The 20732-nt window shown below is 57.2% G+C and overlaps 3 protein-coding genes across 8 annotated transcripts; 2 read left to right on the top strand and 1 right to left on the bottom strand.

Moving 5' to 3' along the window:
* The first annotated feature begins 6 nt into the window (after positions 1 to 6).
* On the top strand, positions 7 to 1772 carry DXO (decapping exoribonuclease). Its single transcript, XM_006107786.3, has 6 exons — positions 7 to 337; positions 444 to 679; positions 763 to 982; positions 1086 to 1221; positions 1316 to 1410; positions 1495 to 1772. Exons 2-6 carry the CDS (start codon positions 640 to 642, stop codon positions 1637 to 1639), a joined length of 636 nt encoding a protein of 211 aa, XP_006107848.2. The 5' UTR covers positions 7 to 337; positions 444 to 639; the 3' UTR covers positions 1640 to 1772.
* Positions 1757 to 11638, bottom strand: SKIV2L (Ski2 like RNA helicase). 3 transcript variants are annotated; one of them, XM_023748471.1, is made up of 28 exons: positions 11364 to 11638; positions 11183 to 11286; positions 10520 to 10598; positions 10306 to 10423; positions 10106 to 10220; positions 9928 to 10002; positions 9585 to 9638; positions 9302 to 9492; positions 9008 to 9136; positions 8651 to 8796; positions 7884 to 8030; positions 7681 to 7765; positions 7409 to 7515; positions 6974 to 7120; positions 6788 to 6884; positions 6424 to 6636; positions 6235 to 6345; positions 4820 to 5050; positions 4392 to 4529; positions 4099 to 4236; positions 3872 to 3976; positions 3470 to 3617; positions 3250 to 3376; positions 2933 to 3143; positions 2687 to 2797; positions 2400 to 2618; positions 2084 to 2224; positions 1757 to 1994 (listed from the first exon to the last, which is right to left on the bottom strand). In XM_023748471.1, the coding sequence occupies exons 1-28, from the start codon at positions 11594 to 11596 to the stop codon at positions 1794 to 1796; spliced, it is 3921 nt and encodes a 1306-aa protein (XP_023604239.1). In that variant the 5' UTR covers positions 11597 to 11638; the 3' UTR covers positions 1757 to 1793. The 3 variants fall into 3 exon arrangements, with proteins under 3 accessions (XP_023604239.1, XP_023604240.1, XP_006107845.1); XM_006107783.3 differs by having other exon boundaries at positions 1761 to 1994; positions 10520 to 10629; positions 11364 to 11505; XM_023748472.1 differs by lacking the exons at positions 10106 to 10220; positions 10306 to 10423; positions 10520 to 10598; positions 11183 to 11286; positions 11364 to 11638 and having other exon boundaries at positions 9585 to 9736; positions 9928 to 9999.
* NELFE (negative elongation factor complex member E) lies at positions 11526 to 20731 on the top strand. 4 transcript variants are annotated; one of them, XM_023748474.1, is made up of 12 exons: positions 11526 to 11663; positions 11994 to 12076; positions 16583 to 16652; positions 16732 to 16877; positions 17429 to 17473; positions 17552 to 17644; positions 17731 to 17768; positions 17943 to 18247; positions 18347 to 18491; positions 18612 to 18666; positions 18882 to 18984; positions 20422 to 20731. In XM_023748474.1, exons 2-12 carry the CDS (start codon positions 12002 to 12004, stop codon positions 20517 to 20519), a joined length of 1173 nt encoding a protein of 390 aa, XP_023604242.1. In that variant the 5' UTR covers positions 11526 to 11663; positions 11994 to 12001; the 3' UTR covers positions 20520 to 20731. The 4 variants fall into 4 exon arrangements, with proteins under 4 accessions (XP_023604242.1, XP_023604241.1, XP_023604243.1 ...); XM_023748473.1 differs by having other exon boundaries at positions 11593 to 12076; XM_023748476.1 differs by lacking the exon at positions 17429 to 17473 and having other exon boundaries at positions 11595 to 12076; positions 17570 to 17644.
* The last annotated feature ends 1 nt before the right edge of the window (position 20732 follows it).

The following is a 20732-nucleotide window of genomic DNA, read 5'->3' as shown; positions in this document are numbered from 1 at the left end:
CCAAGCGGGGAGCTGGGAAGGTAGAAGGAGCCGAACCGCGGAACAAACCCCCGCGCCCCGCGCCCTCGCTGCCCACGGAGCCCGCCCTCTACTCCGGGCCCTTCCCGTTCTACCGGCGCCCGTCCCAGCTGGGCTGCTTCTCCCTGGACGCGCAGCGCCAGTACCACGGCGATGCCCAGGCCTTGCGCTACTACAGCCCACCCACCGCTGGTCAGGGCCCCAACTTCGACCTCCGAGAGGGGTACCCGGACCGGTACCAGCCGCGGGACGAGGAGGTGCGAGAGGGCCTGGACCACCTGCTGCGCTGGCTCCTGGAGCACCGAGGCGGGCTGGAGGGGTGAGCGCGGAGACGGGGCCAGCGCGGGCGCGCACCGCCCTGGGGGGAGCTCCGGGGAGCCATCTGCGCCAGTGCGCGGTGCCCTGCAGCCTCTCCCTCCTCTCAGGGGTCCCGGCTGGCTGGCAGGGGCCATCGTGACGTGGCGGGGGCACCTGACAAAACTGCTGACGACACCGTACGAGCGGCAGGAGGGCTGGCAGCTGGCGGCCTCCAGGTTCCAGGGGACGCTGTACCTGAGTGAGGTGGAGACGCCGGCTGCTCGCGCGCAGAGGCTCGCCCGGCCGCCGCTCCTCCGGGAGCTGATGTACATGGGGTACAAGTTCGAGCAGTACATGTGTGCAGGTGAGCGTTGCCCCTGCTCTGCAGGCCCCCCGCTCCCCCAGAGACTGTGAGCCCCCACCCTGTTGCTGCTTCTCTCCGTACAGACAAACCTGGAGGCTCCCCCGACCCCTCTGGGGAGGTTAACACCAACGTGGCCTTCTGCTCTGTGCTACGCAGCCGCCTGGGAAGCCACCCTCTGCTCTTCTCGGGGGAGGTGGACTGCACAGACCCCCAGGCCCCATCTCCGCAGCCCCCCACCTGCTATGTGGAGCTCAAGACCTCCAAGGAGATGCACAGCCCTGGCCAATGGAGGAGCTTCTACAGGTTCAGGAGGGGGTGGGCGGGCCAGGGCTGAGAGCTGACAGCTGGGACAGGGACTTGGGGGAAGAGGAGGGGGCGCCCCCCTGACGCCTGTCTTTCCTTACAGACACAAGCTCCTGAAATGGTGGGCTCAGTCATTCCTCCTGGGCGTCCCCAACGTTGTCGCTGGCTTCCGCAACCCGGAGGGTTTCGTCTGTTCCCTCAAGACCTTTCCCACCATGCAGATGTTTGAACACGTCAGGGTAAGGCGGTACCTGAACCCCCACGCCAAGACCCCAGGTCCCGTGTCCCGCTCCTGCCCTCACTCCTTTCTGCCTCCTCCTCGGCCCTCTCCAGAATGACCGTGACGGCTGGAACCCTTCCGTGTGCATGAACTTCTGTGCCGCCTTCCTCAGCTTTGCCCAGAACACAGTCGTCCAGGACGACCCCAGGTGAGGCATTCCGCTCTGCTCTCCCCTCTGGGTCCCAGGAGCCCGGCCTCCAGCCCTCAGCTGCTGACTCCGTCTTCCCCTCAGGCTTGTCCACCTCTTCTCCTGGGAGCCTGGCGGCCCAGTCACCGTGTCTGTACATCGGGACACACCCCATGTCTTCCTGCCCACATGGTACGTGGAAGCCATGACTCAGGAGCTCCCATCGCCCCCCCAAGACACCGTCCCCTAAGGACTTATACTTCAGGGGGGCTGGTCCTGTCTCTGTGCAGTTAAAGGCAGATTTCTAGGTGGTTCTCCCTGCTGTGTCTTTGAGCTGTCACCCTGCCCAGCACCTCAAGTACACACAGGCGTTTGCTGTTTTATTATTTTCCCATGGGGGTCATTCACTGAGTATAGAGGCTAGCTGCAAAGACGATGTCCCTCCGCAGCAGGGTAGCTGCCGTCTCCATCTTGGCACCCAGCACAGGCTCGCCTACCAGGCGGGCCGCCCCTCGCAGTGAGCGACACATCTCGGCCAGGCGCTGGATGCAGCGGACCACCAGGCCCTCGGGCGTCCCCGAGAGCCCTGCCAACTCCGAGAAGGGCTGTGGGGGAAGCAGGGTGGGGACTAAATTTGATAGACCTGGGCAGGCTCTCCCCAACCATCTGCAAAACCCCAAATCCAGTTACTCACCATGCCCCGGGCCCACTCGTACACAACCCCGACCAGCCCGAAATTCAGCTCCCCTACAAATTCTTCCACTGTCTGGTTCAGGCCACAGGCCACCTGGACCTCACCAATCCGCTTGGCCACAGCGCGGACACGTTCCACTCCCTGCAGGTGGGGAAGGACAGGTTAAGACCCCCTTCCTGCTCCAGGACTAGGGAGGCTCAGATCAAGGAAGAAGCCATTCCAGCTCTTCGGGGCACGTACAGGGTTGGAGAGGTCACGGGGGACCCTGGGGGTGGGGCCTGGGAATGCTGCAGCCCGGGGAGGGGGGGCCCAATACCTGTTTGAGGGTACTTGGGAGCTGCTCCCCAGTGTCCCCGGGGCTCTGGCAGACCAGGCCGGAGAGCAGAGCTGCTATCTCCTCCGGCCGCAGGGCACTCAGAGCGTTGTCGAACATGAGCTCGGTGAGGAGCAGCTCGTGGCTGCTCATGGCACAAGCCACGCGCCCCGCCAGCTTCACCGTGCCCGCCTCGTCTACATAGCCCAGAGTTCGGAGCACCTGGACGGAAGATGGCGGGTGTCGGAAGCCTGCTGTTCTCCCTCACTAGCCCCCCACACTGCTCTCACCTCTACTCGCTGGTGGTACTCGGGGAGCAGCAGCAGCGACTGGTCTGACAGCAGGAAGCGCAGCCGCTCTATCTCCTTCTGTAGCTGCCTTCGCTCCTGCAGCTTCAGGTACTGTGGAGAGACACAGCAGGGGCGGGTCAGCTCTCCCTCCCCTCCACGGGGCTTGAGGACCAGGGCTGACATGGGGGTGGGCAGCCTACAGGGGACCAGAGAAAAAAGGCTTAAAGCTGGCATCCAGGGCCCTACCTGGGCAGGGAAACGGGGGCTGTGCACGCACTGAGCCCCCCAGATCAGCTCCTCTAGCTTCCGGGCCCGGAGTCCCCCCTCAACCACTGACACATCCTTAAGCTGCAAGTCGTTGACAGGGTCAAGGGTAGGGGGTCCTGCCGGGTGGGCCTGAGCCAGGCGCAGCAATTCCTGGGCAGCAGCGGTCACAGCAGCGAGGGGAGGGTCCTTCCTGAGGAAGGAGCAGGTCCTGAGATGGGCTGCGGGCCTCCCAACCCTGCCTCCCACTCCTCCCCACGTGGTCCCTCCCCGGGAAAGGGGCCTCCCCAGCATCGGACTTGAATTTCAGCTGCTGCCTCCTGCTGAAGTCCTCCAAGATCTTCTCCCCGTTCACCCGGAGCACTTTGGTGGTGATGGCAGCCACGTCTCCGGGCTGGAGCTTGGCCACAGTGTGGTCACAGGGCCCTGTGAAAAGGGACGAGCAGGGTCAGACCTCGCCCTGAACCCAGGTGCCCTGCCTTCACTGCCCTTAGGGACCTGGGCATCTGCCCCTCTCACCTTCAGGCAGGAACAGTTTAAATCCCACCAGGTCCTCTGGGTAGGGCACACCTGGGGAGGCCGAGCGCCTCTCCTGTGGGTCCTCAGACACGGGTTTATCACACAAGACCAGAGTGGTGAATGCCCTGCTGGTGGAGTTCGAGGAGACCTAGGGGCGGGGAGGCCGGGACAGGGAATGAGAGGAGTGGACAAGGTCGAGAGCAGGTCCCACCTCAGGCAGGGATCCCGGAGCAGCCACGCAGAGCCCACCAATGCAGACCACCTCAAGCAGGCGGGTTGGGGGGCGGGGGAGGGCAGAGGGCACGAAGTGGTGGTGATGGGAGGAAAGGAAGGCAAGAGGGAAGATGAGGGCACTGCCGAGTGTAACCTGCTCCTCCCTCGGGCCCAGATCCCCGGCATCACCTGCAGGATCACACCCAGTGCGTTGTGATGCTCCTGAGTCTTCACAACCACCACCCTCCCGGCCGAGAGAGACTTCAGCCCGTTGACAGACTCCATGACACGCCGCTGAGGAGCGGGGATGTGCACACGGATGAAGGAGGCAGAGTCAGGGATGCAGGGACCAGTTCAGGGGCGCCCAGAGTGCCACCCTGTCTTCCCCTCCTCCGTCTCCCCAGCACCCTGCTGACCTGGATCAGGCTGCGGGTCTCTGTCAGCTCCTCTCCCCAGCTGTAATACTCGGGCAGGTCCACCAGTTGGCCAGTCAGGTCAGGCTCCTCCAAGGCCCCCAGCTTCTTGGTTAATTCAGCCAGAGCCTGTTCGTGGGCCTGGGCAGAAGCAAGGGCAGGTGTGAAATGAGTCTCCAGGCTCAGTCGGCTACATCCCCACCTGCAGCCCACTGGCCTCCGCATGCCCACCTCTCCCCAGCCTGGCTTCCCTCGTCCAATGTCCAGGCCAGGGTACTGGTCACCCGACCCCTCACCTTGCTGTCCTTGCGGGACGGAAACTCAGAGAAGCTCCTCTTCATCATGTCCTCCACCCTGAGGGCGTCCACCCGCAGCAGGTTGAGGATCATGGTGTACGTGAGGCGGAACTGAGACTGCAGCTGCGATGGCTTACCCTGCGGGGAGCGGGGAGACCAGGCTGGGCCCACAGCTCCCCAGCCAGCCCTCTGCAGACCACCCTAGACAGCTGCCCGCTCACCGCTTCTGCCAAATAAGGGAGCAGAACTGATGGAGTCACAAGGCCCTGCTAGCGCCGCACTCAGTGCGGGATAGAGCGAGACCAGGTCTCACCCTTGGATCTGCTGCTCCCACCAGGGCTTCCCGGGGCAAAGGAAATAGTAGACAGAAAGGAGGGGGCAAGGGCCGGAGAGGGAGCCGGCGGGCGGGGCTGGGACTCCTGTCTCACCGTCATCATGCGGTGCAGGTCCACCATCTCGGGCACGCGGCCCTTGCAGAGCAGGATGACGGTGCCCGTGGGGTCCAGGCCCCTGCGGCCGGCGCGGCCCGCCATCTGCACATACTCCCCGGGGAGCAGGTCCCGGAAGGCGTTGCCGTCGTGCTTTCGCATGGAGTCAAACACCACCGTTCGGGCCGGCATGTTGACACCCATGGCAAAGGTCTCTGTGGCGAACAAGACCTGGGACACGGGAAGAGAGATCAGCACAGGCCACGCAGCCACCCCCCGCCTCACTAGCAAGGCCATGTAGGCAGCTGGCGTGGTCCAGGTGGCTAACTCAGGAGCCCACTCCACTCAGGGCAAATGGATAGAGTGGGGACGACCACTTCCCTCATTCATTTACTTAGCTATCTATTCCTTTCTTGGTGCCCCCACATCCCACCCCCACCCCCCACTGTCAGTCATCCGATTCTCTAATGAGTATCGTTTTGTGTGAATGTGTTCTTACACGTTGTCTTGTGTGCATGTAATTTGCAATTCACATTGAAAGCAGTTGTGTATCTCCTGTTTCCTTACTTCTTTTCCTCCACATGGTGTTTTCAGCACCCACCTGTCCCTGTGGTTATACCTAACCCCTCGCTTCCAACTGCGGCAGGACAGTGGGGAGCATCCCTACAGTTACCCAGCTGCTCTCCCCGAGGGGCAGGGACCAATCCCTGTCAGACGAGCCAACAAAGAAAGAGCAGACATGTTTCCCCTGGGCCCGGGTGAGGACTTCCTTGTGGCTTATATTCAGGAATGGAATTGGGTCAGAGTATGTTATACCTGCTCTGGCCTAAGGAAAGCCAGGGTCCGCTCGACTGGCCACCCTGTGCGAAGGGTCCTAGAGTCCTATGCAGGCAGACCTCACTCGGTTGCAATTCGCAGATACTGCGTGGCCATCAACATGGGGGCAAGACCCTCCAGCGAAAAGGTTACAATTCACTGAAGGCTCAGAAGATGGGGAGCATTTGTAACACTATTCTCTAAAGTACGTACATTGTTTTTAGACATAACGCTTTGTACACTTAACAGAGTTCAGTATGGTGTCAGCATAACTTTTAAGTGCACCGAGAAGCCAAAAAACCCGTGTGACTCGCCATAATGCGACACTTCCTGCGGCGGTCTGGGACCCAGCCCGCAATGTGCCCGAGGTCTGCCTGCGGCTGTGGCAGCTTTTGGCACTAGCCAGTTCCCTAAGTTTCACCATCTAATCACCGAACTCTTATCTTGTGAGTTTCAATTTGCATTTTTCTGATGACAATGTCTATGCTTGCTAGCTTTTTGGGTTTCTCTTCTGAACGCATCCCAGTTTAAGATGAGGACCCTAAAGTCCGGGAGATTAAGAAGCTGCAGAAGGGCCGCAGGGAGGAGGCGGCGTGCACCTTGACCAGGCCGCGGCTGAAGAGCATCTCCACAATTTCCTTGAGGATGGGCAGGATGCCGCTGTGGTGCACGCCCAGGCCTCGGTGCAGGAGCTCCGACATGTGCAGCACCTGCGGGGACCGAGGCCGTGGTCAGGGAGGGCAGCGAGCACCCACCCCACCAGCCTCCGAGCCCAGGGCCCTCCACACCTGGGGCAGCTGCCGGTCGGAGCCGCGGAGGCGAGCAAGGCAGCGCTGCAGGAAGAGGTGAATCTCGCTCTTCTCTGAACTCGTGGTGAGGTCCAGGGAGGTGAGGCCCGAAGCCTGCTCGTCACAGCGGCCCCGGGAGAAGGTGAACACCACCACGGGCAGCTGCGCACGGGTGCGGAGGGAGGCCAGGAGGGACAGGTACACACCGCGGTCCTGGGGAAGGGGGTGCAGAGGCACAGGTGGAGTCACCGGTGGGGGAGAGAAGGAAGTGTCAGCGGGGGCAGTGCTCACAGCGCAAGTCCGATGCCCCGGGGGACGAAGGAAGCAGCAGGTGGTGAAAGGTCTGGAGCCTGCTGGTCCTCACCTGTGCAGGCCCCCCCTGATGCGTGGGCTGCTTGGCCCCAAAGGTCTGGGCGTGTTTGCTCATCCTCTCCTTCTTGGCCTCCACAGCTGCATAGTACCTGGGTGTGCGGAGGACGGCCATCAGTCCCGCCCACCGGGCCCAGCGCTGACCGGCCCCCGCCCCCCCCCCGCCCCCCCGCCAGCTTACCCCTTTGTGTGGAAGGCACCTCGGGAGTCCAGCAACAGGAAGAGCTCCCCCTGGGTTTTGGGGCTGTTCCCCGTGAAGAGATAATGCTCCAGCGGCACGGGGCGGGCGGCAGTGCTGACCACGTAGATCTGGCGGCGCTTCAGTCGTCTGAGCGGGAAGGAAACCGGTCGGGGTGGGGGTGGGAAGGAGCAGCCCACATCCCCACCCACCTTCTGCCTCTGGCCTCCCCCCAGTCTTTTCTGGGAGCCGGACTGGGAGGCTGTCCCCGTCATCGTATCTCTCAACATTCAAAGTGGTCTGGGCCCAAGTGGGCCATGTTCCCCAGACCCACCCCGGCCCCCCCTCCCCCCACGGTCTGGCCACGCTCCTCGCCCCCAGCCCCAACCAAGGGAGGACCACAGCCCCTTCGCCCAGCACCCGGGACACACATCTCACCCAATCCAGTCAGCAAATTCAAGGGCGTTGGGGACAGTGGCACTCAGAAGGATGATGGAGACATGGTCAGGGAGCATGATCAGCACCTCCTCCCACACGACCCCACGCTGGGCAGAGAGGGAAGACAAGTCACGGGCAGCTCAGAGGGGCTGTCCTCCTAGGCTTCCACTGGGGGCAAAGGCAGGGAGGTTTCAGGGGGTGTGGCGGGAGCTGCTGAGCTGGCCCCAGGGAAGAACGGCTGGTCTGGGGCCCCACGGCCTCCTGCTCCTCACCTCAGCGTCGTTGATGTAGTGAACCTCATCGAAGATGACCCACTCCAGGTCCCGGATGACGTCTGAGCCGCTGTACAGCATGGAGCTGGGGGAGACGCAGGCTGACTCCCCAGTGGCTCCTGTCTCCACCGACCCAGCCAACACTCCAGAGCAGCCTCCCCTTCCCGAGCCAAACCCACCCGTGCCGAGTGCCCATCTCTCACCGAAGGATCTCTGTCGTCATGATGAGGCAGGAGGCCTCTGGGTGCAGCTGTACGTCCCCCGTGAGCAGCCCCACGTCCCCGAATGTGTTTCGGAAGTCTCGGAACTTCTGGTTACTCAGAGCCTTGATAGGGGAAGTGTAGATGGTGCTGGAAGAGGGTGAGGTTAGCCAGTCACTCCACACAGACTGCGGTCAGCACCGCCTCTCCCACCGAGCCCTCCCAGCAGCATGCCGCAGCGCTCAGGCGCCCCCCTTTCTTCACCCAAACAGCCCTCCTTCTCCTTCATGACGTGACCGAGGAAAAATTCTGTCCCTCGACCCCTTCCTGAACTAAATGCATGCAGGTCATGCTTCTCAACTCTCTCCCCACACCTTCTCATTTCCTCCCAGGCCCGTCTCCATTCCTCCCCCAACTCTCCCATCTAAAAGATGAAGTAAAGCCAGGCTGGCGTGGCCCAGTGGTTGAGCACGGACCTATGAACCAGGAGGTCATGTTTTGATTCCCAGTCGGGCACATGCCCGGGTTGCAGGCTCAACCCCAGCGTGGAGCATGTAGGAAGCAGGGGATCAATGATTCTCTCTCATCACTGATGTCTGTCTGTCTGTCTCTCTCTCTCTCTCTCTCTCTCTCTCTCTCCTTCCCTCTCAGAAACCAATAAAAATGTATTTTTAAATAATGAATAAAAGATGAAGTAAAGACATGGGAAGAGAGGAGACTTAGAAGGACGCGGGAGAAAGCAGGGACGGCTGAGGAAGGGAAGGTGGTACCGCGTCATGTGCTTCTGGGCAAGGGCAATGGCGTATTCGGCCACAACCGTCTTCCCTGCAGATGTGTGAGCCGCCACAAAGACCGAGTCGTGCCGTTCCAGGTGCAGGATGGCCTGTTTCTGGAACACATCGGGCTCAAATGGCCACTGTGGGAGAGAGAACTAGATGAGGGCTAAGGAAGGGAGGGGGCCTTCCTACCTCTGGCTCCTGGGGCACGCAGGGCAGTAGAAGGCCAGAGTGAGCGAGGCTGGGACTGAGGTCCAAGACTGGCCTGGAAGGCATCTGGCCTCTGGTGAGGAGGGCAGACAAGGCAGCGGGCTGGGAGGAGGCGGGAGATGTGAGGCCGGGCCACACTACCTGGAAGGCTGGCTGGGGGATGAGGCGGTAGAAGTCACCAACGGGGGAGGTGACATCCACAGGAATGGCCCACTGCTCCTGAGGAAGGGGCTTGGGGGGCTCTGAAGGGGACACAACTGTGGACGCTTCCTGGAAAAGTAAGAGGTGGGAGCGATAAAGATACAGCCAGAAAGCTCCCCATTACCACTCCTCCCAAAAGATGCTCCAGTCTCTCCCGTAGATCCAAGCCAGCCAGCCCACCTCCCGGGGCCAAGGCCCCCTTCTTTCCTGTTTCAACTGCCCAGAAGCACCCACCTTCAACACTAGGTCCTCCAAGCTGCTTGCTCTGGCCACGGGAGCGCTGCAGGGAGAGGCTGGAACAGTGTCTCCTCTGGTACCTCCTGGCTGTCCCACTGCCTCCCTCTCGTCTTCGTCGCCCCCACCCAGATCCAGGGGCTCTAGCAGACGGCTGAGGCTGAGCAACCCAGGCGCTGGAGCTGGGTGATCTGAGGAGCCAGGCAAAAAGGGAGACCCAGTCCGTCCATCTCCGTTCTACAGGAGAAGGGCACCACTTCTACACGCCCGTCCCAGAACTCACCCTTTGGTGCAAAGTCCACGCCTCTCTTGAAGCCAGGTGGGATGGTAAGGAGGTCTGCAGGACGGACAGAGCGCGTCAGGACCACTGCGCACTCCTGAGCAAGTCCTACGTCACGCAGACTAAAGAATGCCATGGCAGCATGGGCGTTGTAGCTGGGGACAGTTGTAATAGTTTTCCAACACGTGACCGTAATGTTTGTTGCGGAAGGGGGACCTTTTCCTAACTTGATCAAAGGCACGGAAGGGCTAGCAGCAGCCCAGTGCTAGGCCTGGGCCCCTCGTCCTCAGGGCCCAGACTTGGATGGAGCCCTGCCTCCCAAGGGTCCAGCCTGGCACCACCTCACCTTTCTCAAAGTCTATCTCCTCCTCAGCCTCCTCCCGGGTGCTCAGCTCTGTGAGGGTGGGCTCATCCATTCCACCTGGGGAGAGGTTGGACACGAGGAGTCATGAGGGGGGATACGGGAACCCTTCCCTGGAGACTGAGGGCTCCCTCCCCTACCATCTCATTTCCACAACAGTTACCTGGCCAGAAAGGGTACTGTGTTGGATTCCCCCACAAGGACTGGGAGATGGGCCCTGGTGGCCGGCGAAGAGATAAGGAGGTGGTGGCCGACAGGTCTGTATTCTCCAGCAGGACCTGAGGTGAGCGATCAGAGCCGAGGCCGAGCTTGCCTCCGACCCTCCTTCCCCAGCCCTGCTGCTCGTGGCCCCTGAGCCCTTACCTCCTTGAAGCCCAGTATCTGGCCCGTGGTTGGTTGTCTTTGGGCTTGCAGGTCGGAGGGGACTGGGGCCCCCAGTACAGTGAGGAGAGACCAAGGATCCATCTTCCTCTGCCATTTTCTAGAGAGAAGGAAGTAATTTTCAAGTCTTCTTTCTCCTCTGTCTCAGCTTCCTCCATGGGCCCATCTCCCTAGGCCAGGCCCCTCCGACCCTCACCGAGCTGAGTGCTCCAGGCCATGCAGAGGCAGCCAGGCTGGAGACGACAGGAACCACTGCTCGGCTTCTTGCTGCAGATCTGGGGCACAGGGAGGGAGGCCGTGGGGAAGCTGGGGCCAGGCGAGATGAGAGACAGTGATGGGACTGGTGTTAGAGCAGAAACGGCAGATGACCCAGACAGACTAGGACAATCAAAGTGAACGATGTTTCCCAAAGGCTGTGACACTTTCCGGGACAAAGGACCTGCTGGTTAATAGTACAGATTTCAGAAGCTGGGGCTGGACCCAGGAATGTGTATTCTTTAAAAGCTGCCCCACTGATTATGAGGCACCTGAAATTTGAGAATCACCAGCTTCAGGGAGAAGGGCCCAGACGGAAAGATGAAGAGTGGGCTGGCATCTCAGCCACCAAGTGCTTGGAGACAGAAGGGCCTGCACGAGGACAGACACACTGGAAAGCGCAGTTGGGGAGCTAAGGCACCCCCGGAGCGCCCCGCGGGTCCTCAAGGGGCTCCCACCCGGAGCAGCACTAGGCTGGAGTCCGCCCGGCACCAGGCCGGCCCGATGACAGGTGTCGACAGAAAAGCGGGTCATGCTCGTCCTACTGAAAGGAAAGGGTTTTGAGCCCAGTGCGGGTCAAAGGTTAGGGTCATAAGTCACTCACCGTGCTCTCTGGAGCCCCCGGCACGTTCCGCAGCGCCCAGCGCCCAGTGCATCCCAGCTCCACAGCCCGAAGAGGCAGGTCCAGGGGGTCCGGGGGAGGCAGCACTACGGGAGGAAGATCAGAGGTCAGGGGTCAAGGGTAGATTCCTGTCTACTCCTTCGTTCCACCCCCGCCCCCTCACCGAGTCGCTCCGTCTCCATCATCTGGGAGCCACAGCAGCTGCCCCGCAGCCGGAAGTGCAGCGAGGAGCCGCGGTAAGCCCCGCCCCCTAAAGGGCGGAAGTGAAGGCGACTTCCGCCACCCACCCGCCGAGTGCCTGCGAGGGGCCGCGGGCTCCGGCTCCGGGGAAGGCCGGGCGGAAGTGCCTGCGAGGCGGCTGCCGTGGGTGCCGCGCTTCCGCCCCTCGTACGTCATCGCTCCGAGCCGGCGACCGTGCCCGCGGGCCGCCGCCCGAGACCGCGGCCGGGCTGACGCCCCTCAGGTAAGGCGCCCTCCTCCGCACCCTGCGCCCTTTTCCGAGCTCCTTCCTTCCCTTTTCCGATGTTCCGAGGGCGCTGCGCGGGTTCCGCCGCCGCCTCTGCAGTTGGGACCCCGCGGTGGCCATGCTGACCCGTGGGGTAGGGGGGCTCTGGTGCCAGCGTCTCGGCGACGGAGGGTGTTTCTCCCGGTCCACGTGGTGCCGCTGGGCTGCTGTCCGTGAATCCTAGCGAGGAGGGGTGCTGGGCCCCCGAGCCTAAGCCAGGGCTGGGAGAGGCGACCCCAGCAGTCAGTGCCGGTGGAGAAAGATGTCTTGGCCCCGCCCCTGAACCAGGAGCCACCATGTTGGTGATACCCCCCGGACTGAGCGAGGAGGAGGAGGCTCTGCAGAAGAAATTCAACAAACTGAAGAAAAAGGTGAGGGGGTGTGGCGGGCCGCCCGCGGTGTGGCTCGGAGCGGGCAGGTCTGTCCTATCAGCCTGCCCTGGAGCTGCCTCCCTTCCCCGCGGCTTTCATCCTCCTGAAGCTGGCGCTCCCCAGTGTAGTTTTCCCATTTCCGTCTGGTCTCACTGATACCCCTAACCTAACCTACCCAAAATAAAGCCATCATCTTCCTCCGAGCCTAACCTCGTTCCATTTCTTCATCTTCCAAATACGAACCGACCACATTCAGTTCTTCCGAGTGTTTGGAACCACACATTTCAGCTCTGCCCCGGCGGGTTAGAACATCGTCCTGACTCACAAGGTTGCAGGTTCAGTCCCCCGTCAGGCCACAGACAAGAATCAAATCAGTGAGGGGGGCAGCACACCAGTGTTGCTCTCAAATCAGTTTTTTTAAATCTCATCTCTGACTTTTCCATTTGCATAGCCAAACAATTGCTGTCTTTTTTAATATCCTATATAATAAAAGCCTAATATGCTAAGTGTCCAGTCAGCCGTTCAGCCAATCAAAGCATGATATGCTAATGATATGCTAAGGCCCCTAAACCACTCACTATGACATGCACTGACCACCAGGAGGCAGACTCTCAACCGGTCGACCAGTTACTATGATGTGCACTGACCACCAGGGGGCAGATGCTCTGACCAGTAGGTTAACTTGCTGCTGGGGTCCAGCCGATCTGGACAGAGCAAGATGGGCCAGACACGCCCTGGAGCCCTCCTGCGGTCCCTCCCCAGCTGGCCAACCTCTCGAGTCCCTCCCAGGCCTCAATCTGCACCAGTGGGGTCCCTCGGCCTGGCCTGCACCCTCTCGCAATCTGGGACCCCTCAGGGGATGTCCGAGAGCCAGTTTCGGCCCGATCCTACAGGCCAGCCGAGGGACCCCACTGGTGCATGAATTCATGCACTGGGCCTCTAGTGTGTGTGTGTGTGTGTGTGTGTGTGTGTGTATCTCTCTCTCTCTCTCTATATATATATATATATATATATTTTTTTTTTTTTTTTAATTTCAGAAAGGAAGGGAGAGTGAGAGAAGTGGGGACATCAGTGATGAGAGGGAATCATTGATCTATTACCTCCTGCACACCCCCTACTGGGGATTGAGCCAGCAACCTGGGCATGTGCCCTGACTGAGAATGGAATCATGACCTCCAGGTTCATAGGTCAATGCCCATCCACTGAGCCACACCAGTCAGGCTCCTTGATTCTTTCTTGAAAATAATTTCTTTTTTCCTGCATATTCCATAAATCATCAGGTCTTTGCTGATGTTCACGTAGACCAGGGGTCCTCAAACTACGGCCCGTGGGCCACATGCAAATACAAATATTGTATTTGTTCCCGTTTTGTTTTTTTACTTCAAAATAAGATATGTGCAGTGTGCATAGGAATTTGTTCTTAGTTTTTTTTTAAACTATAGTCCAGCCCTCCAATGGTCTGAGGGACAGTGAACTAGCCCCCTGTTTAAAAAGTTTGAGGACCCCTGACATAGACTGTTGTAATGGTCTCTAAACACGTTTCTTAGTGTGTGTTTTTAACTGTTATTAAAATGATCCATTGGGAACATAAGACTGTCCTTTTTTTTCAGAATCCTTAAGTAGTTTCACATTGTGGAATAAAATCTTTTTTTTTTTGTTTTGTTTTGTTTTTTAATTTTAATATAACCTGTGTGTATTCTTTTTTTTAAAATTAAATCTTTATTGTTCAGATTACATTTGTTCCTCTTTTTTTTTCCCTTATAACTCCCCTCCTCCCAGTTCCCGCCCCACCCTCCGCCCTCACTCCCCACCCACTGTCCTCATCCATAGGTGCACGATTTTTGTCCAGTCTCTTCCCGCATCTCCCACTCCCCTTTCCCCCGCAAGAATAGTCAGTCCATTCCCTTTCTATGTCCCTGATTCATTATAATCACCAGTTCATTCTGTACATCAGATTATCTATTCACTTGATTCTTAGATTCACTTGTTGATAGATGCATGTTTGTTGTTCATAATTTGTATCTTTACCTTTTTCTTCTTCCTCTTCTTAAAGGATACCTTTCAGCATTTCGTATAATACTGGTTTAGTGGTGATGAACTCCTTTAGCTTTTCCTTATCTGTGAAGTTCTTTATCTGACCTTCAATTCTGAATGATAGCTTTGCTGGATAAAGTAATCTTGGTTGTAGGTTCTAGGTATTCATCACTTTGAATATTTCTTGCCATTCCCTTCTGGCCTGCAAAGTTTCTGTTGAGAAATCAGCTGACAGTCGTATGGGTATTCCCTTGTAGGTAATTGAGTCTCTTTCTCTTGCTGCTTTTAAGATTCTCTCTGTCTTTTGCTCTTGGCATTTTAATTATGATGTGTCTTGGTGTGGTCCTCTTTGGATTCCTTTTGTTTGGGGTTCTCTGCGCTTCTTGGACCTGTAAGTCCATTTCTTTCACCAGGTGGGGGAAGTTTTCTGCCATTATTTCTTCAAATAGGTTTTCAATATCTTGCTGTCTCTCATCTTCTGGTATCCCTATAATTCTGATGTTGGTGCGTTTGAAACTGTCCCAGAGGCTCCTTACACTATCTTCGTATTTTTGGATTCTTTTTTCATTTTGCTTTTCCAGTTGGGTGTTTTTTGCTTCTTCGCATTTCAAATCTTTGACTTGATTCTTGCGCTCCTCTGGTCTGCTATTGGGTGTCTGTATAATATTCTTTATTTCAGTCAGTGTAAGCTTAATTTCTAGTTGGTTCTTTATCACAACATCGAGGGTCTCATTAGATTCCTTGAGGCTCTCATCAAGTTTATTGGCAGCTTCTAGCACATTATTGCAAGCCCTCAAAATTGCGTTTTTTAGCTCTATATCCTCCATTTCTGTCATGTTTTTTTGTCTCCGCATTTTTTATGCTTTCTTGGTGCACCCCCTTGTGGTCTTTGTGCGAAGTCTTGTTCTAGTTAAGCCTTGATTGTTGTAGTTAATACTAGAGGGATTTGACTACCAGGCCGACTGGCCGACTGGCTGTGAGAATCAGCTGTATCCGCAGTGGGAAAACTTCTGTCCTCTGGAGAGGTGCTAATCTAGCCATATGGCAAATGGCTCTGCGCAGGGCTTAGGCGGGGCGGGTCGCACGGGATCAACAGGGCGGGCAGAGGGAGCAGTTATGGCTGCTCTCAGTCCCGTTCCCAGAGGCTCTGCTTCTCAGAACCCCAGCAACCGCTGCAAACCTCGGAGAGAAAGCTGCCCTCACGTTCCAACTGATGCCAGACAATCCCGCCTCTCCCGTTTGAGTCTGAGTCCCTAGAGACTCGCCTGGATCTGGAGCTCAGAGTCAGACTCCCTCCCAATTGAAAACGACAACCGCGCCCTCAGCCACCAGCCGGCTCCACGCGCACCTCCGTACCTTTGTATTTTCCACACTGGGCCTCCTCTGAGCCTCGGTATGCTGTTCTCTTTCCTTCTAGTTGAAGAATCTCTCCTCAGCCAGCCTTCCTGTGGTTCTGGGTGATGTCCGTTCCGTCTTTTAGTTGTATTTTTGAAGTGGTTGTTTGCGGCAGCAATCTCCGGTGTTTACCTATGCCGCCATCTTGGTTTTCTCCTGTGGAATAAAATCTTAAGTTGGTATCCCTTTTTAGTAAAATAGAACTATTCACTAGTCCCAAAACATGCATTCCCAAAGCCTTCTTATATCTGCATTTTTTTCACACTGTTTTCTTTGTGTAAAATGCTCTTTTTCTCCATCTCTGTTGTACAGATTTTACCCAGGGTCCAGTTTAATAGCCATTGGACATCAGAAAATTTTACTTGCTCTCGAGCAGTTTGCATCTCTTATAAACATTCTTGACAATTTAGTCCAGACATTCTATTTTTCAGATTGTAAGCTTCTTGCACAGGAGGAACTGTGTCTCATACTTTTGCATGTCCCTGCTATAAAGTAATGAAAGGCGTGTTCTTGTTAAGTACGCAGAAGATGGGTGGGTGAAGCCCCCAAGAAAGGCACGTAGGCCTATGCCAGTGGTCGGCAAACGGGCTCACGAGCCACATGCGGCTCTTTGGCCCCTTGAGTGTGGCTCTTCCACAAAATACCACGTGCGGGCGTGCACGTACAGTGCGACTGAAACTTCATGGCTCATGCGCAGAAGTCGGTTTTCGGCCTGGGCGAGTCTATTTTGAAGAAGTACTGTTGATATTTGGCTCTGTTGACTAATGAGTTTGCCGAACACTGGCCTATGCTTACTTGCAGCTTATACCCGGGAGCTCTGGTCCATGATTGAATTCCTCGTCTTCACCTTCAGAAACTTGATACTTTGGGAAGTCACTGGATACCGTGGTTTGGGTGGCTTAGGTGTCGCTGGCACGGCAGATGGTCTAGGGCTGCCTCAGCGAGCCACTCCAGGAGCACCATTTGCATTGTTTTCTTTGAGAAAGGGAGCCCCTGGAGTGATGTGGCAGGGGCCTTGGGAAAGGATCTGGTCAGGGTGGCCCTCACCAACTCCTCTCTTCTCATTCTTATTCCCAGAAAAAGGCATTGCTGGCTCTGAAGAAGCAAAGTAGCAGCAGCATAGCCAGCCAAGGCGGCGTGAAACGCTGTGAGTGACGGGAAACAGGAGCACATGGCTGGCTCTTCTCCCTCCTGGCTGCCATAACGCCTCTCCCTCCCCACTGCAGCTCTGTCAGAGCAGCCCGTGGTGGACACAGCCACCGCAACGGAGCAGGCGAAGCAGCTGGTGAAGTCGGGAGCCATCAGTGCCATCAAGGCTGAGACCAAGAACTCGGGCTTCAAGCGTTCTCGAACCCTAGAGGGAAAGTTAAAAGTAAGCACAAGCAGAAAGCTAGTCCAGGAACCCTTAAGTCAGGGGCATCCCTCCATGCTGGAATGGAGGCAGGTTGAGGGGGAAAGGAATGCCTGCTCGATCCTGGGCAAATGGTCTGCCACTCCGAGCAAAGGCAGTGGGTGACTCCTGAGTTCTGCACTTGGCACAGTCTGGCTCCAGTCCATGTGTGAGAGCTCCTGGCTTGTGCTGTTCTCAGGAGGTGAGCCGGCTGAAATGTTAGCAGATTCAAGAAATGTTGAGATAAACTAAGTGCGGGTATATTAGGGTCACTTATTTTGAAATACCACATAATCAAATAAGAAAAGTACAGCCCTAACCGGTTTGGCTCAGTGGATAGAGCATCGGCCTGCGGACTGAAGGGTCCCAGGTTCGATTCCGGTCAAGGGCATGTACCTTGGTTGCGGGCACATCCCCCGTGGGGGGTGTGCAGGAGGCAGCTGATCGATGTTTCTCTCTCATCGATGTTTCTAACACTTATCCCCCTCCCTTCCTCTCTGTAAAAAATCAATGAAATATATTTTTTTAAAAAGAAAGAAAAACACAAAGGAATTAAAAGGAAAAAAGGCCAGCAGAAGGCGAGAAGGGGTGAGGGAAGAGGAATCCCCTCTCCTTTGTCCCATGGTTGGCCGCCTCCTGCTCACACTCTGAGGTAGGTCTCTACCTCCTTCCAGGACCCTGAGAAGGGGCCGGTCCCCACTTTCCAGCCGTTCCAGAGGAGCATATCTGCGGATGACGATCTGCAGGAGGTAACGGCTCCCACTCCTCTGTCCCTGAGGGACCCACATGCCTGAAACGAGGGGTCCTCCTCACTGAAACTTGGTCTCTTTTTCAGTCGTCCAGACGTCCCCAAAGGAAATCTCTGTACGAGAGGTTAGCAAGTTAGAGATAGGACCGGTCCCGGTGGGTGGAGGGGGGCTGCTTGGTCCTTGGGAGGTATGGGGCTGGAGGGGGAGGAGCTGGGCTCCAGAGCAAGTGTTGAGTCTCTACAGGGTCTTTAAAGACAAGGTAAAGGCCCCCTTTGATCCTCACTGTCTGCCTCCCCAGCTTTGTTTCTTCCAGTGACCGACTTCGGGACCTGGGGCCAGAAGGGGAGGAGGCAGAGGGCCCAGGGGCTGGTGATGGCCCTCCTCGAAGCTTTGGTAACGCCCGCTCCTCAGTCTCCCCTCCCCGAAGCCGCAGCCGGGACCGCAGTCGTGAGCGGAACCGGGACAGAGAACGGGACCGGGACAGAGAACGGGACCGGGACAGAGAACGGGACCGGGACAGAGAACGAGACCGGGAGCGAGACAGAGACCGAGACCGGGACCGAGACCGGGACCGAGACCGAGACCGAGAAGGCCCTTTCCGCAGTGAGTGGGCGTGGGTAGTGGGGAAAGTGGCCTCAGCGAGGATTGAGGTGGCTCCAGCTAACGTGGAGGGTGACCCACGGTACGTCTGTGATCCCACAGGGTCGGACTCGTTCCCTGAACGCCGGGCCCCTCGGAAGGGGAACACTCTCTACGTGTATGGGGAAGACATGACGCCCACCCTCCTCCGTGGGGCCTTCTCCCCCTTCGGAAACATCATTGACCTCTCCATGGACCCACCCAGAAAGTAAGGAGGCCGTCGGGTGCGCGGCCTCGGCCAGCCCGTCCCCTGCAGCCTGTAGCATTGGGCTCGGCTGCATTAAGAAGAGCCCGCGTCCCTCTACTGACCCTGTCTCCTCTCATCCAGCTGTGCCTTCGTCACCTATGAAAAGATGGAGTCAGCAGATCAGGCCGTTGCTGAGGTGGGACTTCCCAGATCCGTTCCTCCCACCCTCCTGCCATCCTCGAGTTTTCTCTAACGTACTGAGAGCTGGAGGCCATCATTACCTCCTGACAGCCCCTCCCCGCTCACAGCAAACCTACGTTCTCAGATCCCGGCTCAGGCCACTGCTAGGATGGCAGCTCGTGGAAATTCTCCTTTGGTTTGTCTGTAATGTTTCCCCATCCTCTGCCCCAGCTCAACGGGACGCAGGTGGAGTCCGTGCAGCTCAAGGTCAGCATTGCCCGCAAACAGCCCATGCTGGATGCCGCCACTGGCAAGTCTGTGTGGGGCTCCCTCGGTAAGAACGAGGTTCTTCCTCATCCTGCCCCCACCGCTCACCCCTTCTTGTTCCCCTGCAGGTCCTGGGTTCCCTGGAGGCCTGGGTGTGTGGGGGGCTGTGGGGATGGGAAGGAGAGTGGTCAGACCCTCTGTCAGTTGGAAGTAGGAGAAAGAAGAGAAAATGGTTGAAAATAACTAACTGGAGCAGGGTCAGGTTCATGAGGAAGATGAGCATCTCGCGGCCTTGTTCGTTTTGAGGTGAAGTGTAGTTGGTTTTGGAATAGGAACTGGAACTCAGGCACGAGGTGGGAAATGAAGACAGATTGTCACCTGTATCTCGGGGTGGCTACAAAATGATAGTCTCATTGGGGAGACTGACTTCTGGAGAAAAAAATGGCCCAGGACTGGGCTTGGGTAATATTCAGAGAATATGGTGGAAGCAGGGTTCTGTTCCCCGTGCCCGGCTCGTCCCAGCCCTCCTGACATGTTAGGCCGGGGTTGATGCAGCAACGGAGACAGCAGGAAGGGTCAAGACCATTGAAGCCAGAGGCCACCCGCTTTGAGAAAGGGCATGTCAGCATTGCCAGAGTACAGAGACCCCAAAGACTGGGAGCTGCTGTCGGGGGTTCACTAGCCCCAGAGTGGCGGGGATGGAATCCTTGGCGATGGGGTGAGGAGAGGGACGCACTGGGAACAGGGAGGAACAAGGAAGGGAAGGAAAGCTCGAGGCTCAAGGGAGAATGCTCCGGCCACAGCTACCCCCAGCGTGAGTTCTGTCGGGCGAGTAGCACTTCTCATTTTAGCAGAAATAGATTTTCCTGGCAAAGGAGTGGGGCAGAACAGGGGTTCAGAGCAAGAGTGACCTTCCAGATGAAAGGAAGGGCTCAAAAAGACCAGCATGTCAACAAAGGGCTATAGAGATTTTCTCATTTTTAACTTTTTAAAAAATATTAATTTCATAGAGGAAGGGAGAGGGAGAGAGATGGAAACATCAATGATGAGAGAGAATCACTGATTGGCTGCCTCCTGCACGTCCTGCACTGGAGATCGAGCCCGCAACCCAGGCGTGTGCCCTGACCAGGAATCAAACTGTGACATCCTGGTTCATAGGTCAACGCTCAACCACTGAGCACATTGGGCCAGGCTAGTTTTTAATTTTTGATGTATTGACTCAAAGCTGTAGTAAGCACCATTCAGATGTGTCAATAATAACATTTGCTGTTTTTCTAAGAACCAACCATTTAACAGTATCCCCATGTGATAACAGCATACCGCTCACTGCTGGCTGGGGTGTTGTGATGGTTTGGCAGCCACTGGGAGACAGGCCGTCCCGGCCACCAGAGGGCAGCATAGAACAGCTTCCAGGAACCAGAGGCCAGGAGTGGGGTCAGACTCCGTCTGGGGTCTCACCAATGCTCTCCTTCAGGCCTTAACTAATCCTTTCCTCCCTCCCTAGCCGTCCAGAACAGTCCTAAGGGCTGCCATCGGGACAAAAGGACCCAGATTGTCTACAATGACGATGTCTACAAGGAAAACCTTGTGGATGGCTTCTAGGTGGCGGAGTGAACTGCTTGTGCCCCGCCTGCCCCGACACTGGTCTCAGTAAAGCACCGAGGTGGAAGCTCACACACCTCCCTCAGCCTCTGGTTTCTCAGCACTGGGGATTGGGTTGAGCCTTTTACAACGGCTGTTAGATTTTATCTCATTTGTGGCAAGATGGCCAGTGCACCTTCCCCACTCCCTTACCCCAAAGGATGTTGAACACAG

The sequence above is a fragment of the Myotis lucifugus genome, unplaced genomic scaffold (genome assembly GCF_000147115.1).
Source record: "Myotis lucifugus unplaced genomic scaffold, Myoluc2.0 scaffold_1429, whole genome shotgun sequence".
NCBI lineage: Eukaryota > Metazoa > Chordata > Mammalia > Chiroptera > Vespertilionidae > Myotis > Myotis lucifugus.
This window is presented reverse-complemented; position numbering and strand designations above follow the sequence as displayed.